This window comes from Poecilia reticulata, chromosome 21 (assembly GCF_904066995.2).
Source record: "Poecilia reticulata chromosome 21, P_reticulata-male-v2, whole genome shotgun sequence".
In the NCBI taxonomy this organism is placed as follows: Eukaryota; Metazoa; Chordata; class Actinopteri; order Cyprinodontiformes; family Poeciliidae; genus Poecilia; species Poecilia reticulata.
In genome coordinates, this window is record NC_088850.1 from 9172323 (window position 1) to 9189905 (window position 17583).

Consider the following 17583-nt stretch of genomic DNA (forward strand, 5'->3'; position numbering starts at 1 on the left):
CCTGTTTTCAGAAGCGCTCAGCACACAGCCAGAGCTGCCATGAAACGGTTTAGATCAAAGCATCTTCATGTGTTAGAGCGATCCTCTTAAGCTCTGCAGTCTCCTCATCCCAACACAGTGATGCTGTTATTACACTGACACCTACAGTTAATCTGGTTAATATTATTGTGATATTATTTAGTTGGTTGATTAGTTTGCTTAGGGGTAGAAAAGGGAATGAAAACATACCGGAGAATAATGATCACAGAAATGAGACGACAGAAGTCTCACCCTCCAAAGTGAAGTGTGACTGTCTTCATCAAATGATTAGTGGACTTGTCATTAGCAGTTATGAATTTCACTTTTTGTTGGTAAATAAGGCTGCACCACACAAACTCTGAAGGTGACTTAAAACTGTCTTTAATCTCTATGCAGTATTTCTTGTTTATATGTGAAGTATACATATACCCACCAAAAAAAAACAAAAAAAACAGTGATTTTCATTCAGTGCTACAAAACATACAATTGGTACATTTCAGCTTGTTTAATGTTATTTGACTATAGCACAACGTCCTCTGAATTTATGTTGCTTTCTTCTTTTTTCTAAACCACCAGCTTGTATCTCTGACTCTCATCCAGAGACAGACCCATTGCTCACAATCTTACAGAACAACAAAAACACCAAGAATAGCATAATAATTTCCCCAACACATCCTTCCCCAGTGACCCCCACTTGTCTTTCGTTATTCTCTTTTTCTGTGCAGAGCCTGGATGCAGCCCAGCTGTATCCAATTCAGGCTCACAGTACTTGAAATAACAGGTATCATTTCCAAGGCAATCTCTTCTTCTGGAGGGAAACTCATCTTGTTACTCTGAGTTTGCTTTTGCAGGGTATGCCTTCCAACCTTTTGGCTTTTTTTTCTCTTTTTTTTCTTTTTAGAAAACACTAAAAAGTAATTTGAAAGCTTTTACAGAAAGACGGAGCAGGTGCATATATTTCCCTCTGCCCGTCTCAAAATGCTTCTGAATGTAAACCAATTTATGTTACAAGACCACTGTAGCGGTCCACCTTAGTGGGTGTCACAGTGACCGTTGTGAGCTTGAGACTGACGCTCCAGGATGACGGACGGCTCGTACAGCAGATCGTCCTCTCCCAGTGTGGAGCCAGGATCCAAGTTCACAAAGTTTGGGATGCTGAAGTGAGACAGGAAAGCACACTCTCTGTCTCTGTCTGACTTACTTTTCTCAATGAGTCCACTGAGAGGTTGGTGCTGCCCCCCGCTTTCCTCAACGTCCTCGTCCATCTCATCTATCTCAGCAGAGCGCTGCAGTCTTTCAGCTTTGTCTTTTGCAGAACTCATTTTGTCTTCCGGTTTCTGTTTCTCGTGGGCCTGATCTTCCTCGCTGATGTAGAAATTAAAGTACGAACGGGAGCCTTCCAACAGCGGGCGGGAGAAAGCTTTGTCATTATCGTCCTGGTGGCCATTGATGTCGACCAGACAGCCCTCTGGTCGGTGCCGCTTCTCCCCCGAGTCTGGGTTCCTGTTTGAACAATCAAAGAGAAATTGCGAGTGATGTTGCACAGGAGAGCAGCTTTAATAACTTGAGATTCTTTAAATGCCATCAAATATCTTTCACTTGTCTTGCTGTGTCTTGTCTGCTTTAAAAGAATGATTTTGTCAAATTTCTGGTATAGATTTTATAAGGCTATGACAGAAGTAGGGAAGAGGTTTTGTTTTCTTCGTAGCTGAATGAAAACCTCTCAACTCGGTATTGGATTAGTGTGATCTCATTTTAATTTGTGTTGGGTAACAGATTTCTCAGTAATCTTTATTGCTTGACATAAAGCTCCAATCATCTTTACAGAGAGGAAGAGATAAAGTCATTCTGCTTTCCACACTTTGCCATTATTCCATGCTGTGTAGAAGAACGCTGTTTTCTATTATTACATTTTTCAGATAGCAAAATAAATCCTATTAATGAAATGCTTGTCTTTAGCAAAATCACCAGTGGCACCGCTGTGGCAAGTTCAACCATTTCCTTGGAAATAAATGCAAGTGGAGCATTTATTGATCAGACATTCTAGGAACTTCTACGCTGTTATCAATGAGTTTCTTTTACCTCTGAGGGATCCTGTGAATGCGACATAACAGAAGTGAATTTATTTTAGCCACTAAGCTGGATTGGGGATCCTGATTTGTTTACAAACTCCACCAGGGATGGTTCACACATAAATGTTGCCCTGGGCAAATCCTTCCTTCTGCACCCCTCAACCTCTGCAGTCCTACTGCTAAAAAAATAAAAAAAAAAAAAAACATTAAAGAGCCTTCTGTTTGTATTTTAACAAATATAATAAAGGTTTTGTGAACCTGACGTTCTCTCTTCAGTGCGTAAAAATTTAATTTAAGGTTTGACGAGTAAAAGTATTTTTTGCACTTAGAACTAGAGAAGATCTATTTCAATCCTGATTCAGTGAACTTGCCCTTTAATGCAGGACCAACTAAAGCAGCAAATCAACCACCAGCTTGAGCATCATCAGCCAGGTGCACAGACACATTTTGATACTTAGCTTGGTGCAAAACACTGTGGCACACTGCTCCCTTTACTGAACAAGCAAACAAGCAGTACATCACATAGAAGCAGGACGGTAAACAAAACAAAACAAAACAAAAACAAAAGAAATCCAATTGAAACTTTTGGAGAATTCATTACTCTTTGAAATACTAAAACGTTTTAAATTGAAAATCTAGTTACATTCGTCATCAAATAAAAAATTATCTTTAGAACGTCCTTCAGTCGAATACTGATGTAAAATACATTACCAAAAAACAGTCGTGTAAAAAAAAATGCTTTGGCAGATATGAGCTCAACTTTCTTTCATGGTCATCTCAGTCCTTAATCCTTCTGAAAACTGCTCCTCACACAGCTCAGAGACGAAAAGGTCAGCTCTGAATAGCTTGGTCTCACCTCAGTGCTGACTCAATCCCTGTTAGAAGGCTGGAAGTAAAAAGGGGAAACACGGATCACGCTGCTTATTAACACTCACTCCTGATGTGGTGCTCCGGTCTTTGTGAGCAGCGTGAGAACGAAGAACATGAAAATGACGAAAACTGCCAGTCCCACCCAGAAACCTATGACAATGGAGTCTGGAACATAACAGAAGACAGTCATTTGGTTAATTTGTTTAAATCCCATTTAAGCCTGCCTGCTTTTTATCTGTTTATGATGGAAAGTTCTCACAATCCTTAATTAATGATTCCAAGTACGCATTATTATATTTTTCCAAAACTTGGTTAGAGTACAGTAGCTGACTTGAAGTGGTTTGATCATTATCTATGAAGCAGAAGAAAACTGCTACATTAAGCGTTGCTTGTACATTAAGTTGCTTGTAGATAATGTTAGTGCAAAGCAGGCATAAGAGGTCAGCCTTCAGCAAAAGCAATAAAGATAATGGACCCCAATAAAGGTCTAATGAATCATAATTAAATAAAAGTGCACAAAAGGCACAAATAGCCTTAATGCACGAGGAGAAAATGTAAACCATCCATGCAACAAAGCCAGAGGAAAGAATGAAGCTTACATCTGTGAGCTTTAAGTCCCTCAAAAGAGACAGGCTCCTCGTCTTCGTAATACTCATACTGCCACACGTAGTCACTGCGTCGTGCACTGACTTGGCTTCGGTTGTGGAAATCGGACATTTCAAATAATTTTACGAACCTTTCCAGCTGAGGACGAGTTCATTATATATAGAAAAAGAAGCCGTGCAAACGCGGATTTATTGAGTCCATGAAGTTGGCAAAAGCCCCTTCCCAGGTATGCTGAACATTTCTGCGGTTTAAAAAAGAGAACAAAACAAAAATAAATTCACATCCTCGATTCTAAAAAAAAAAAAATGTCGATAATAAAAAAACAACAACAAACAAACAAAAAAACTGTAAGATTTTATATTAGGCTGCAAGTCCTTTACAGGGCATTCATGATAAGAGCCGTAACGTGGAAATCCATGGCGTTACTCGAAAACTCTGCCCATCGTCATGCTCTGGGAGTGAGGCAGCAGCCTTTTGGAGAGCTCCTCAGTGCGCATCACCTTACCCAACAGCTGTGGGCTGGTGGCGCACTTCTGGGAACGGAGATATTACGCCGCAAATGTGTTCTAAGAAACTCATGTTCTCCAATCAGAGAACATCAGTTTTTCTGATGTTACTGTGTGGTCGAGAAAACTGTATTTGCACAGAAGTAATGACACATGGTACCACTATAAAAAAAAACAAAAAACTATAGTTTGTTTTGTAGTGTTCTTAAAATTTAATCCGTACATACGCATGGAGAATTATTGCATGGATTAGTGCATATTTTCTGATTTGGATGTTCTCGCCAGAAGTCAGTTATGACAAAAAGAACAAACAGCAAAAAACAAAATATGATTTGATTTGATTTTGCGTAAAAACACAAATCAATAAATTGAACTACACGCAGTTTTTCATGTTTGTGGTCATAAACGCGTGAGTGGAAATTTGAATTTGAAACAAGGAAACGAAAGAAAAAAGTTATTTTCATTCTTACATTTTGAGAGATCATTGTAGCTACTGCGACTGTAGGAGGCGCTCTTTCTTCTATACATCTCAAACGTGTTTTCCTCATTTTCTTTCCTTAATGGCACATACAGAACATAGAAATTAAACTTTTAATCAAAAAAAGTATAAAGATATGCTTAAAAATACATAATATTTTCACATGGTGACTCCATTGTCGAGCCACCGAAAGCAACTCTGTTTTTGGGCTCTGACGTCACGGGTTTATACCTCGCTGGCAGGTGTTGCTGGCAGAAATTGAAGTGTGGAGGATGTCATAAAATGAGAGTTATCTGTTTGGCTTTATATGTCTTTATGACTCTAGAATTATTCATTGGGTTCTCCCAACAATAACCACCGTTTCTTATATATTGGATTTTCTATGTATTTTTTTCCTCTTTTTCTTTTCAGAAAAAAAATGGAGTCAAAAAGGAGCTGCAGACTGCAAAAACCACCCTCTGTACACAACACAAAAACATATGGATGGGGAAAAAAAACAATGCAGAAGGAAATGAAAGAAATTGATCATAACATTTTGCTGCTGCAGCCCTTTAAAAGGTTGATTGCGAAGCTAGAACAACTTCTTTGAAATGCCTGCTTGCTCTAAAAAGAAGCAAATAAATGAAATGAGGTGGTGTGCTTGTAACTAAACATTTTCCTCAAAAGGATACAATGAGAAAATTTTAAAAGCCCTCATCTTATCAATTCTGAAGAACCTCATTTCAGTCAACAAGCATAGTAATCACTACCGCTTTCCTAAAATATCTGAGATATCTTTTCAGGAGAGGTTCCTTTCTTTCAGTCATGCAGCAGTAATTCGCTATTTTCCACATCATGGAAATTAAAATCAACCTGTACTGACAGAAACATCTGTGTGTCTTGACTGTGTCTCATTTATTCCAATAGATAAACAATCTGTTCTTTCCTATGAAGAAAAGAGAGCTGAACAAATATTTATTCATTCATTCATCCATCCATCCATTCATTTATATCCTTTAGGTTGCTTAGGATGTCTGTCTACCTCAGTTTAAAATGCTGCTCCATCTGGTGGCATGATCAGGAACAACACAGAGGAAAATCTGAGGTACAAATATTTTTCACAAAACAAGAAGCAGTTTTGAATTATGTAGTAAAGTTTTGTTACGAAAAATGTTGGGTTGCTCCAGGAAATCCAACACAATTTTTAAACTTCTTTACTGAGATGCTATAGTTTCATAAATCAAGTGCAAATTTTGACCCCATAAATATATATTCATTGTGTTAATTTTATACGTACTCCTACAATTATATAGGAGTAATTATTGATTATCCAAATGCCTGTGTTGGTGCTTTATTGAATAATAACCGACAGCTGAATTGTGTCTGAGTTTAGCATTTTTACTATAAAATTAGATAAGATGCCAAACATATAGTAAAGATATTTTGTCGTTTTTCAGTATCAATTTTATTATTAGCATCAATGGACTGAATCAGAGCTTCCTTACCATTCAGTTTTACCTCATATTTGCCAGAGCATCAATAATGCATGTCTTAATAAATAACTCATCTCTAAAAGCTGGCCTATGGGATTTTCTTTGGTCTCTTGCTTTGTTCTGCTTTAGCCAAAGTGATCCCGGGAAGATGTTTTGCTGTTTACTCAGCCGGTGTTTGACGTGCTTTGATCAGAAAGAGAGCCCCTAATGGCTGCTGATAGTAAAAAATGAAATGCTTTGCAGATAGATGTAAGAGCTCCTTGCATCACCAAGAAATGCATGCCTGCAAAAGAAGACTGTATTCTCTGAATGGATAAAGGCTATATTTCCGTAACAACATGCCAATATTACATATGTCTGTATGTTATTGCATGGATTAAATTTTATTATAGATGGAAAAGGGTGGGATAAATTTTTCAGAAAATATACGATGTCATAGCTGTATTTGTTTTGTTTTTGTGTGTGTGTAAATCTGAATCTCTGAAAGATAAATATCATCCCTTTGAACTGCTGCATAAGCTCCAATCTGCTCCCTTGAGCTGAGCCTGCTGCTGAGCCTCAGAGATATAGGAGTAATAAATATGTGCATAATGCAAACAAAGTGAGTCATCCTAAAGATTTATCTAATTTACAACAAAAGTCAACAAAAAAAAACAAAAAAAAAACATAAATCCAAAGAAGTTATTCTTTTGACAAAATATTGAACTATCACTTGTTTCTTCCCCTAACATTAAAAACAATGTAACCTATCATCAAAAATGAAATTCTTTAGGTTTTTAGACAGTCTTTATTGCTAACAGACAAAAACGTGTTTCACATCATATTATTTTACACAATGGGCAAACTGCTGGTTGACACTGTGTTTATTTTGCATTACATGTTGATGCTGTTTGTGTTGTCATTACACTACCGTTTAATAGACTTACATGCAATGCTAATATTATGGCTTGTCAGGATCTCAAGCCTCCCAAGCTGGAAAGTTTGGAAATATCCTGTTGAGGCGTGGGAAGGTGAATGTCGGATATTAAGATGAAGATGTTTGTCTTCACACCAAAGTGTGAACTGTTTGATGGTGTTAATAGTGCAGTGGCAGTGTGGTGATTGTTGTGTCAGTTCAGTATTTGTGGAATGATGTAGTTGGTGAAGAGATGAGGCAATCGTTAGTTTATAGTGTTCATAGAAAAGGGCTCAGCACACACCCTTGAGGTGCTCCAGTGATGGTGTTGAATACAGGTGGCATGGTTGCACCCTCCTAAACAGTTGGCAAAATGTTTGATATTATTATTTCTCTTTCTCAATGTTTCCGTTTTAATGATGTAAAGCGATGATGTAAAATGATGTAAACATCCCAGTTAAACGACGTTTAAAGTTCTACGGGGTTTAGAGTCCCAGTTGACGGCGTTTCTGTCACGATCCGTGTTTCTGTGTGTTTATTTTGAGATTTTCTGTGTTTAGTCCTGTTTCCCTGTGAGTCTCTGTCCTGTCCTCCCCGTTGATTGATCCCAGCTGTGTCTCGTTCCTGTGATTACCCTCCCAGTGTATTTAGTCTCACCTGTTGTCTGTGTTCCTCGTCGGATCCATGTCAATTGTCTAAGTTCATCGTCACACGCCAGTAGAACTGCTAAGTCCTGGTTCGTGTTCGCTCTCATTTAGTCCTGCAAGTCAGTTGCTACCAGTATTTAGCCGTGTGCCGTGCTGCCTGTCCTGGACTGTTACTGAGCTTTATTATCATTAAATCCATCATATTCCTCATCTTATCTGGGTCTCAGTGTCTCTCCTCACCATCACCTACCACCCCATCCTGACAGTTTCAACTAAAAACCTAGAAGTTGGAGTCCTTGTCTAACGGTGTTTTTGACTAAAAACCCCAGAGGGTTAGAGTTCCATTAAATGATGTTTAACTGAAGTCCTAAAAGGGGGTGCAGGTTTTAATGTTTTTATCTTTTTTAATCTTTTTTTTTTAAATCTCTTTCTTTTTCTCACTGTTTATGCAATGTCACATGCTGTTTTTATTTTAATTATGTAAAGCACTTTGAAATGCCTTGCTGCTGAAATGTGCTATACAAATAAAATTTGATTGATTGTTAGAAAGTTTTGTGTATTATAGATGAGACATAGTGAACTCTTCAGTCATGTCCTTTTTTTTAATCTTTACATAACTCTGAATAATAGTGAGAGTTGAAGATATTAACTGTGGTTTAATATGATACCAATTTGGTGCTACTGAAAGAAACCTGTTGAGTTATAACTATTTAGTATCTGTTCTATTATAGTCACATTTTGTTTTTCATTACTTTGTCCTAAAACGTTCTTTTTGTTTTACTAAAGCTGTCCTTTTCTGGCTTTTCCAGAGTGCAAAGCATAAAGTCATAAGACAGCCACCTAAAATAATATTCTAAACCTATTTATGTCTTTCAAAAGCAGACTTTTATAAACATCATGTAGCTTGGAGGACTGCCTAGTATATCAATATGTCTGAAAGTAAGCACTCATATTTGCTCTGAGTAGGAGCATGTTTCTGCAAAATAATCTGCTACTATCTTAGTTTTGAGAAAGTGTGGAAATATTACAATAGCAATATCCTATTGCTGAAGGTGTTCATGTCACAGTTATGGTCTCACCTTATCATTATCATGTGATGATGACCATTGTCTATCATTAATCTTTCTTGTAGCACAAGAGTCCTTGTTGGTTAGAGGTGAAACTCCTTCATAGTTGCGATGCATGTAAATGAATCTGACCTCCGGCACACAAGTCTCACTGCTTCAGGTGCATATAACAACTCAAAGACAGAAAGCTCCTCTAAGCTTTCAACAGCCACTCTCATTCATGATCCGATTCAAAACCAGACTCAGTAATTTGCATGTGTATAGAGTGATGTTGGGAGTCAATACAAATACTTCTGTTGATCCTTATTTACTTTTCTCCTCCCCGATTCCAAATAATAACGGCAAACATTCTGATCACATATTTGCCTCAGCTTTGAGCTACTACCACTCACCTCTCTGACTTATCCGAGGTGAAAAACACTGCAGAACCCAAACATGTTCTCTTTGATATTCAGCATCTGCCCTCCTGCGACGTGGAATGCATTTTCAGGACAAAATGAAGGGGAACTCAGACTTCATCTCACAAGCTCAACTGCTGATGTTTGAAATGTTTTTCTTTCCATCATGACTTTTATTACATTCACACGCTTCCTTCATGTGTCTTATGCTGAGACAACTCACCGCTCATACGCCAGTACAACAGCATAAAGTCGCTAACTTTGAAAGGTGTCACACACACGTTTTATGCAGCTATACTTTTGTCTCATAGATTCTCTTTTTCTTCATTTCTTCAGGACATGCGCTCTGATTCTCAGTGCATTAGCATTCTCTTTATGTCACAACAAAGGCAAAGCAGTCACACAAGTTAATCCCCAAGCAGAACATAAAGATGGATGTGGCGTTGTCTTCTTCACCCTTCCTCTAGGGTGCTTATTTCTTTCTTTTAAATTACAGATCGGGGCTGGTATACAGAAAGACGCCGACAACATCAACGCAGGGATTTTAATTAGATTACCTGTGCTAATGTTGGGCACAGAATTAATAGCATTTTCTCTGTTTCCTAATGTTTTTCTCTGAAAGTTATTTTTTTCCTCCTGGAGCCTTTATTTACAATACTTTCTTTTTTTTTTGCCTTGCAGTGGTTTCCAAGGGAACACTCCAGACTTCAATTAATCTGGGATCTGGTTCAGTCTGACCTTACCGCTGCCATTCTGAGAAGGACGCTCATATAAACTTATGTTATTAAGACATGTTCATGTGTGCTACAGTATCCTCGAGTGCTTCATGACGTCAGATCACATGCTAATTTTGAATCAGATCATGAGTCATTTTTGAACTGCAGCTCTCTGAGGATGATAATCTGAATGCTAAATAGGTTTTATTAAACAGCCACTAGGTGCCTTTTTTCTTCCTTTTATTAACTTCCTGTGAGCTTCTGGCTCAGAGATAATCTTTTGTAGATAAGACACATGCGCAAGCCCTCCGAATACAGGAAGAAAAGCGCGAACTATTCATTTTCTAATTTCTTTTTCATATGAAACACGACTTCGACTCATACCTTTTGTATTAGAAAGTAGAAAAATAATAATGTAAATGGATTAATAAAAGTTCCTTTTGGCTGCCTTTAATAACTTTGATGTATGAATAAAATCTTTATTATACATGAGAAATCCAAAGAATGTAGAATGTGGCTATCAGTTTTCATTTGTGGTCACATCATCACGTTCCAGGGCTCATTAGCATGTAGAATGAATTCTAAAATGATTCAACACCCTGGAACATTTTAACATATTGTTGCTTAAAACCAGAGATTTCAATGGGCTTTTAAATACTTGAAATAGTATAAAATAGAGACAACAAATTCTGACCCCTTTTACATTAGATTGGGTGGAGAGCATCTGTGAACTTTGCTTTTTTACTTTTTCCACAATTTCTCAATTGGAGTAAGGTTTGAACTTTGGGACATAGATTAGATCTACGTTTTTCCTTTGCAGCTCTGTTTGTATTTAAGGTATTTGTTCTTCTGGAAGGTAAACCTTCAATCCATTCTCAAATCTTAGCAGCCTGTGAGTTTTTTATTCTAGGATTGCCCCACATTTACCTCCATCCGTCTTTCTGTCAACTCCGATGTGCGTCTCTGTCCATTCTGAAGAAAAACATCCCCCCAGCATAATGCTGCCACCAACATGTTTCCCAGTTGAAATGGTGTGTTCAGAGTGGAGTCCAGCCTTATTTTTCCTCCATAGAGCTTTTGTGTATTGGTCAAGCATGCGTTTTTGGTTTTGTCTGACCATAGAACCTATTTCTTACAGAAGAACTGAACAACTAACGCTGCCATCAGACTCTATCGTCTGGATCTCTGCAACTCTATAGCGTTGCCATGTTTCTCTTGGCTGCTTGTCTCAGCTGTCAGTTTAGGTGAACAGCAATTTCTTGATCATTTTATAGTTGCGCCACGTTGTTTCTGTTTTTGGGTGATGGATTGAACAGGCTCAGGTACACGTCCAAAGGTTGAAAGTAAAACAGTTTAATTAAAACACGCAAATGGAGTCTATTTACTGATGAAGTGACTTCTGAGAGCAATTGGATGCACTGGATTTTATTTTTGAGTAAATTCAAATGCCTAATATGTTTTCAGATTGTAATATGCAAGCACTGTTGAAAACCATGACTGATCTTTCTTAAACAAAGGTCCTAAGTTCATCAGAGAAGAATGGAGCTATATTAAATGACAATGAGATACAGATAACTTTCCCATTCCATATGTAATTTTGAGTACAAAGCAGTAATTTTAGAAAGATGAACCCTTTCAAATGCATAATTTTATGCACACTGCACATCTCACTCCAAAGGCTTAGCAAAAAAGTAAATTGCTTATGTTTGTAAGCTCTGGAACTTTGGAAAGAAAACTGAAAACAGGCTTCATTTTGCAATAGAGATAAAGAAGAACACGTTTATAACAGACAAAATCAATACAGAGGCTTTGGAGGGGTTAAGCAAATAAGTAAAGCTCAACATGAAGCTGGAGGCAGCAGGGTGTATGAGTGAGCATGTGGTCCTCACTGAATGAATTAGGAGTGTATCCCTCCTGCTGTCGTGGAGGAATGTTTGCTCTCTTAAGCCAGGATTAGAAAGGAAAATACTACAGTATGGCTAGAAAAGGTCATTATCATTATGACCTGCAGTAAACTGAAACCAAACTTTTTTCTGCATTGAATGCAAGCATTTTAGCAGTAAATTATAATATCACTTGAAAAACTTATTTGTTCCAATAATTTATAAAATCCATTTCTCATCTTCCTAATGCTCCACAGAGACTCAGATCGAGATCAGGTAAGGTCAGTTTTTGGGCCAATCAAGGAGAGTAATATTTAGAATGTCATGGTTATTACAACAGGGATCAATACTTTTGTGAAAGCACATAAACAGTCCTTAGGAGTGGCACAACGCAAGAAACACAACAACTGTGTCCCTTGTCTGTATTTTCTTGTGAATCTCCCCTAAACTGTTCATTGGACTTTGCTTCACATTCCTCTCAAATAAAATCAAAAGTCTCAGATATCAGATTTGTCAGATTTAAATTTATTTGATGCCTTAACAATATGGTTGCACTCGTTTTGTATTACATTGCTGAATTCTATATATTATTCAAGAATAAAAACATTTTTGTTAAAGTATTAATGCTGAAGGACATTTATTTTTCATGTGCCACATATACCCTTTTAAATTCCTAGAAAATTCTTGAAAGCCTTTCAGCTCGTTAAAAGATGACAGTAAAGCATTCTGTGCAATGGAGAGCTCCAACGACCCGGCAACATTGACAGATTGAATAACATTGCAACAACCACAAACATGCACATTCTCAAGATCAACTAAAAAACGTGATGCAGAACCATGGGAACCAGGGACGTAATTATATAATTAGCAGCCAACAGCTGTGCCCTTAAATCTGACTTAATTACAACGCTGAAACATGAAGGCGTAAATGTGCAAGTAAGAAAGAAACATGTAACGTTGAGTTGGAGGTTGGAAGAGCTAGAAATGGAGTATTTGTGGTTTGCTAAGATGGATATCTAAAGAAGGGAATGAGAAAACTGGAATTGTTTTTATTTGAAAGAGTGCACCAGTGATGGCTCAAGTTGTTTGCAAAATGTTGAACCAAATGTATTGTGAAAATCAAAAAGGCTTCTGCATAAGCGAGGTTGGTTCCCAGTCAAGCAAGCTTGTGCTGAAACATTGTTGTAATGCTGTTAAAATGTGTGCCAGAAGCTCATCCACCCTCAAAAGTTCCACCCTCCATCTTAATTCTTCATTACCAATTTATCCTTAATGGGTTCAGCCTTGAAGCCATTAACTGATTTGTTGGATTGCCAGAAAGCTCCATGATGAATGTGTTTCATTATTATTATTATTATTATCATTATTTTTGTTTCTTATTTTTGCATGTGAATCCAGAGGTGGGCAGTGCTTTCTGTGGTCTTCACAAGAGCCTTTATTTCACCCTCATTCTCCTCTGGCACATATTTCCCATTTATTTTCTCCACTTCTTTTATATTCTCTTTTCACTCACTCTCTAGATGTGTACAGAAAACATGTCATTGAAAATAATTAACAAAGGGTACAGGGGATGTACAAAAAAAAAACAAATTACATTTTGATCCAGTCATGTAGAGTTCTCTTTACAAGATTTTTATGTACTAATGTGGTCATTGAGTTGTGAAAACTCCAAAGTTCATCGTCGAATAGAATTCTGTTTTAAATAAAGAATATGCTTCAATTCCTGGGTTTTGAATAAAACTTAGAGAACAGAATTACATGAAGTGCACTGTAAAATGCAACATGGTTTATCTTATTATGTATTCTTTTAAAATCAGATATAGCACAAAAAGGAAAGGGGGAAAAAACAACAAAAAGGAAATTGAGATCGGTAGCTGCTCACTAATCTTTGAAAAAGTATTCATACCTCTTGAAGGTTTCCATATTTTGTCATATTGCAATCCCAAACTTTAAGGTATTGCAAAAAGCTGTCATGCTGTAAGCCAACGTAAGCTGGGCTATGGTTGTGAGGTGAGAGGAAAATGATAGTTTACACACAGGTGAAAATTTCAGCATCTGAAGCATCTAAATACACGCCAAGAAACAACTGTTCTGTGAAGACCAAGCATAGCAGACGGTTCAGGGATAAAGTTGGGAAGAAGTTTAAATCAGCTTAAGGTTATAAAACAACATCAAAAACTTTAAACATCTCAGAGAATACTGTCCAATCTAATCCATAAGATCAGAGTTTGGTACAAATGCAACACTACGATGCAACAGCCAAATAACTAAAATGACTGGTTTGGCCTTAGAAGATTTTAGTCAAAGTTCAGGCCTAAATCAAACTGAGAATCTGTGGAAAAACTGAAAACTGGTGTTCACAAATGGTCTCCATCCAATCTGACTGATTTGGAGCTATTATGGAACAAGAAATGGGCAAAAATATCAGTGCTTAGCTGTACCTCACAAGAATTAGCAGCCACAATTAAACAGCACGTCAATGCAGTCTATAAAAAATCAAGAAAGAAACATAAGCACATCCTTCCTCTCTTTATTATCCTATTCCTTGTGAAGATCTATCCCATATAATTCCAAGCTCTGTACCTTTTACTCCTTACCGTATATTCTAGTACACCTCACTTACATTGGCTTATTTGCATCCTCAGGCAAACTATTTGAAAGACTCTGCAGGAGACAGATAAGCAAATGTATAAAACCTTCGTCTGTCTAAACACCATTCCAATAAAACCTTGTCACGCAAATAATGTGAACTTTCTCTGATCCAGCTGCAAAAATTGAACCAGAGGAATGACACCTGAAGTCAGCAAGCGCCCCCGGTGACCAATTAGCACCAAAGCTGCAACAGAGACCGAGGGAACGGAGGAATCTGTGTGGACCTTATTAGCACAAAGTTCTGATCTTTCTTTTCCCCCCTCGACACGGATTCTGTAGTATCGACAGAACCGCTGGACAAAGAAATTTAAGCCTGGTCATGCATGATTCACCTTTAAGCAGACCAACTGCTGTGACAAGCGATGCTTGCAAATGCATCACCCATTAGTTGTGAATGGAGTCAAATAAGAGAAGCCAAACCTAATGGTGGAGCCAACTCTGCTCCAAGACTCCTGAGTGTTCGGCCCTGCATGCAGAAATCTGTCGGATATTTTTCCAGGAATCATACAGCTCCACGCTGCCCCCTGCTGGCGCACGGCTCATCTGCACATTTCTAATATTGACGGCAGCTGATTAGTCAGCGCACTGCAAAATAGAAGCTGCGTTACAATTTTTGAATAAAAACAGCAATATAACCAAAGGTTTACCATATGGGACAAAAATGCATTTGCTGATGTGCTGTGATGACCTGCATCGGTCTGTTCTGCGTTAAAGGGTGGCGCGTGTCGACCCCCACCTCTTACCACGTTTTAAGCTGTGCACGAGCCTTCCTCCGTCCTCTGAATCTGATTCGGCACGTGTTTGTTCACACCTCACACCCAAATGGCTGCTCAGATAAAGAGAGATCAGAAGTTGCGTTCCACGACGTACCAAATGTCGAATCTAAACTCAAACACATCAAATGCAAACTTGTTTTTATTTTTTTATTTTTTTAAACCAAAGCAATGTTTTTCTCAGCTCAAATCATGTCATGAATTATTCATAAATCACAATTCTTTGACACAGCTTCATGGCGCAAATAGAAATATCAGAGGCGATTTTTTTTTTCATCATTTTGGACATCAGTTGTGTGTTCTCTACAAACTCTCAGGAGATTCCCCCCCCTCCCTCAGAATGACATTTGAAATGAAGCAAACTGACCATGTGGCCGTTTGTTTGTCAAGTGTGACTTCTCACCTTTACGCAGTGGCTGATGGAGACACTTGGGGACGCGTCAAAGTTCAATTTGGCACGGGGCTCCCTGCAGGTCCTGATAAATACCAGTTTCCTGCCTCGAGACCCAACTTCCGCAGGGGATTTTTACTCGGACCAGATCAACGCAAGGAGAACATGGAGAACAGCGGCGCCAGCAGTGGGTTGGCGTCAGTTTGCGGTGGAGACAATCCGACACAGCAGATCAACTTGTGGAGACCGTGGGACAAAACTGAGGGCCAAACAGCCCAATTTACGGTGACTTTGATTTTTTTAAAAAATTGTACAGTATTTTATCTTTAAAGTACTTAAAAATAAAATACTTCAAAAGAACAGTTTCAGACATTTTATTCTGTTTTAACTTTCAGACTCGCTTTGTGCATGGAGAGATTTCCAGCGCTCAGCCCAAGATTCAACAAGTCATCCATCCAGTCAAGTAAGAAAAACCAAAACAACTTTTTTTATTTTTCCCTTATAACGTATTCATAAGTAATATTCATTAATATTATGTCTATTTTAAGATTGTTCTGGCCAAAGTCGAAATGTTTTGACTATCTGTACCGGGATGCCGAAACGCTCCTGAGGAACTATCCAATCCAAGCGACCATCTGCCCATGTGAAAACTCCAGCAGCGATGAAGAAGGCGAGGATGAATATGAAGAGGAGATAGTGGGAAAGGAGCATAATTAAACGCAGGCAGCACATAAGCTACTCCGTGACATTATGATATTTATGTTTCATTTAAGTTATTCTTGTAGATACACGCAAAGAAACTTTCATTTCTATACCTAACGGACATGTATATAACTAAATTATTCACCCACCATTCTAACTTTTGGGTAGTTTGTAACATTGCAATAAAGCCTTTCAAAAGAATTTTGCTCTCTTCGTATGTTTATTAATCTGAATTAATTAAACAATCACAGAGTGCCAAGTTTTAGTTTCAATAAATTTCTGACATGTATATGGGTAAATGAACCAATAGTGGCATAACAACAAAAATCCAGCTCAACATAAGACCCTTACTTGGAAATGTGTTTTTGTATTTAGTTCTTCCTACAGATAAGTGCAAAGTCCTAAAAGCCCCATTCACATCCTGCACAGTGTCACCCGAGGTGGTAAAGCCAGACAGATGGGAGATGCAAACCCAGTCAGGAAAGAACCGTAATGAATCAGAGAGAGATTAAAGGAAAACTCTCAGAGAACTGTCTCTTTTCTGGTGCAGAGCAGTGAAATAAATAAATTAAAAAAAATGCATATATAATTATTCAGTTTTAAGATAAGTTGCTGATGTTCCTTTCTGTGTTGCAGTTGCAGAAAATGCATGTTTGTACATTTTGAGCAGATCTAATCTTTTCATTCAGTTTTGATTTGGCAGATCAGGGTTTTATGTGTGACATGAGAACATCAGCATTATGATCCAGATCTGTTATGTAATCACTGTTAGTACTGGTAATAAAAGTACCTGAACATAATGATTTCTGTGCAGTTCTACACTGAATATAACCTGTCAAACAGTTCTTTTTGGCTGTTCACTAGAGTCTTCCAAACAAAGTGTCTAAAGATGAATATTATAATTTTCATCCATTCAGCATAAAATAATTCTTAATAAGCCTACTGGAAGATGAATGTGACAAACAAAAAATGTTTTCTCTTAAAAATGCTTCCTTTTAAAATATTTGGATACTGGAGTTAAAATTAATCAAAAGTCCAAACAAACTTCAGGAAACCATGAAAAACCTTTGATCCAGACCTACAATGTTACATAAACAGCTACAGTAAAATTGTTCAAAACGCGTTATCCAAAAATTCTCCTGCTGAAAAAAAATGCATCATACAGGTTATTACAACTTTCATGAACAACTCATATCACAAATAAATGATAATGAATCTCATTTTACTCCTAAACGCTTTGTGCTGGTAAGAAATTACTATTAGCTGTTCCAAAACACCGTAGCAACTGCACGTGCAATGCAATATTTTCAGAAATCTGCTGCCACACAAACAGTTTCTTCCCACAGACAGTCTTCCTGGCTGCCCAGAAATGTGTATTTCTGAGCAACAGAAATTCAACATCTTTAATACCCAGTTTGACACATTGCATATCTCCAC

The 17583-nt window shown here is 37.7% G+C and overlaps 2 protein-coding genes across 2 annotated transcripts; one reads left to right on the forward strand and one right to left on the reverse strand.

The window, feature by feature from the left end:
* Positions 1-377: 377 nt before the first annotated feature.
* Positions 378-4153, reverse strand: LOC103457456 (melanocortin-2 receptor accessory protein 2A). The gene is made up of 3 exons (XM_008397593.3): positions 3560-4153; positions 3026-3125; positions 378-1521 (listed from the first exon to the last, which is right to left on the reverse strand). Exons 1-3 carry the CDS (start codon positions 3675-3677, stop codon positions 1050-1052), a joined length of 690 nt encoding a protein of 229 aa, XP_008395815.1. The 5' UTR covers positions 3678-4153; the 3' UTR covers positions 378-1049.
* Positions 4154-11138: 6985 nt separating this feature from the next.
* On the forward strand, positions 11139-17280 carry ripply2 (ripply transcriptional repressor 2). Its single transcript, XM_008397594.3, is given in 4 exon segments — positions 11139-15559; positions 15562-15729; positions 15840-15907; positions 15993-17280. Coding segments are annotated over 4 exon segments (492 nt in total). The 5' UTR covers positions 11139-15472; the 3' UTR covers positions 16162-17280.
* The last annotated feature ends 303 nt before the right edge of the window (positions 17281-17583 follow it).

Excerpts from the sequence above, each read along its gene's own strand:
- LOC103457456 (XM_008397593.3), bottom strand. The coding sequence starts at position 3,677 with ATGTCCGATTTCCACAACCGAAGCCAAGTCAGTGCACGACGCAGTGAC. Across the intron at positions 3,126-3,559 it reads GGGACTTAAAGCTCACAGAT|ACTCCATTGTCATAGGTTTC; the intron begins GTAAGCTTCATT and ends GTTATGTTCCAG. Across the intron at positions 1,522-3,025 it reads ACCGGAGCACCACATCAGGA|GAACCCAGACTCGGGGGAGA; the intron begins GTGAGTGTTAAT and ends TTGTTCAAACAG.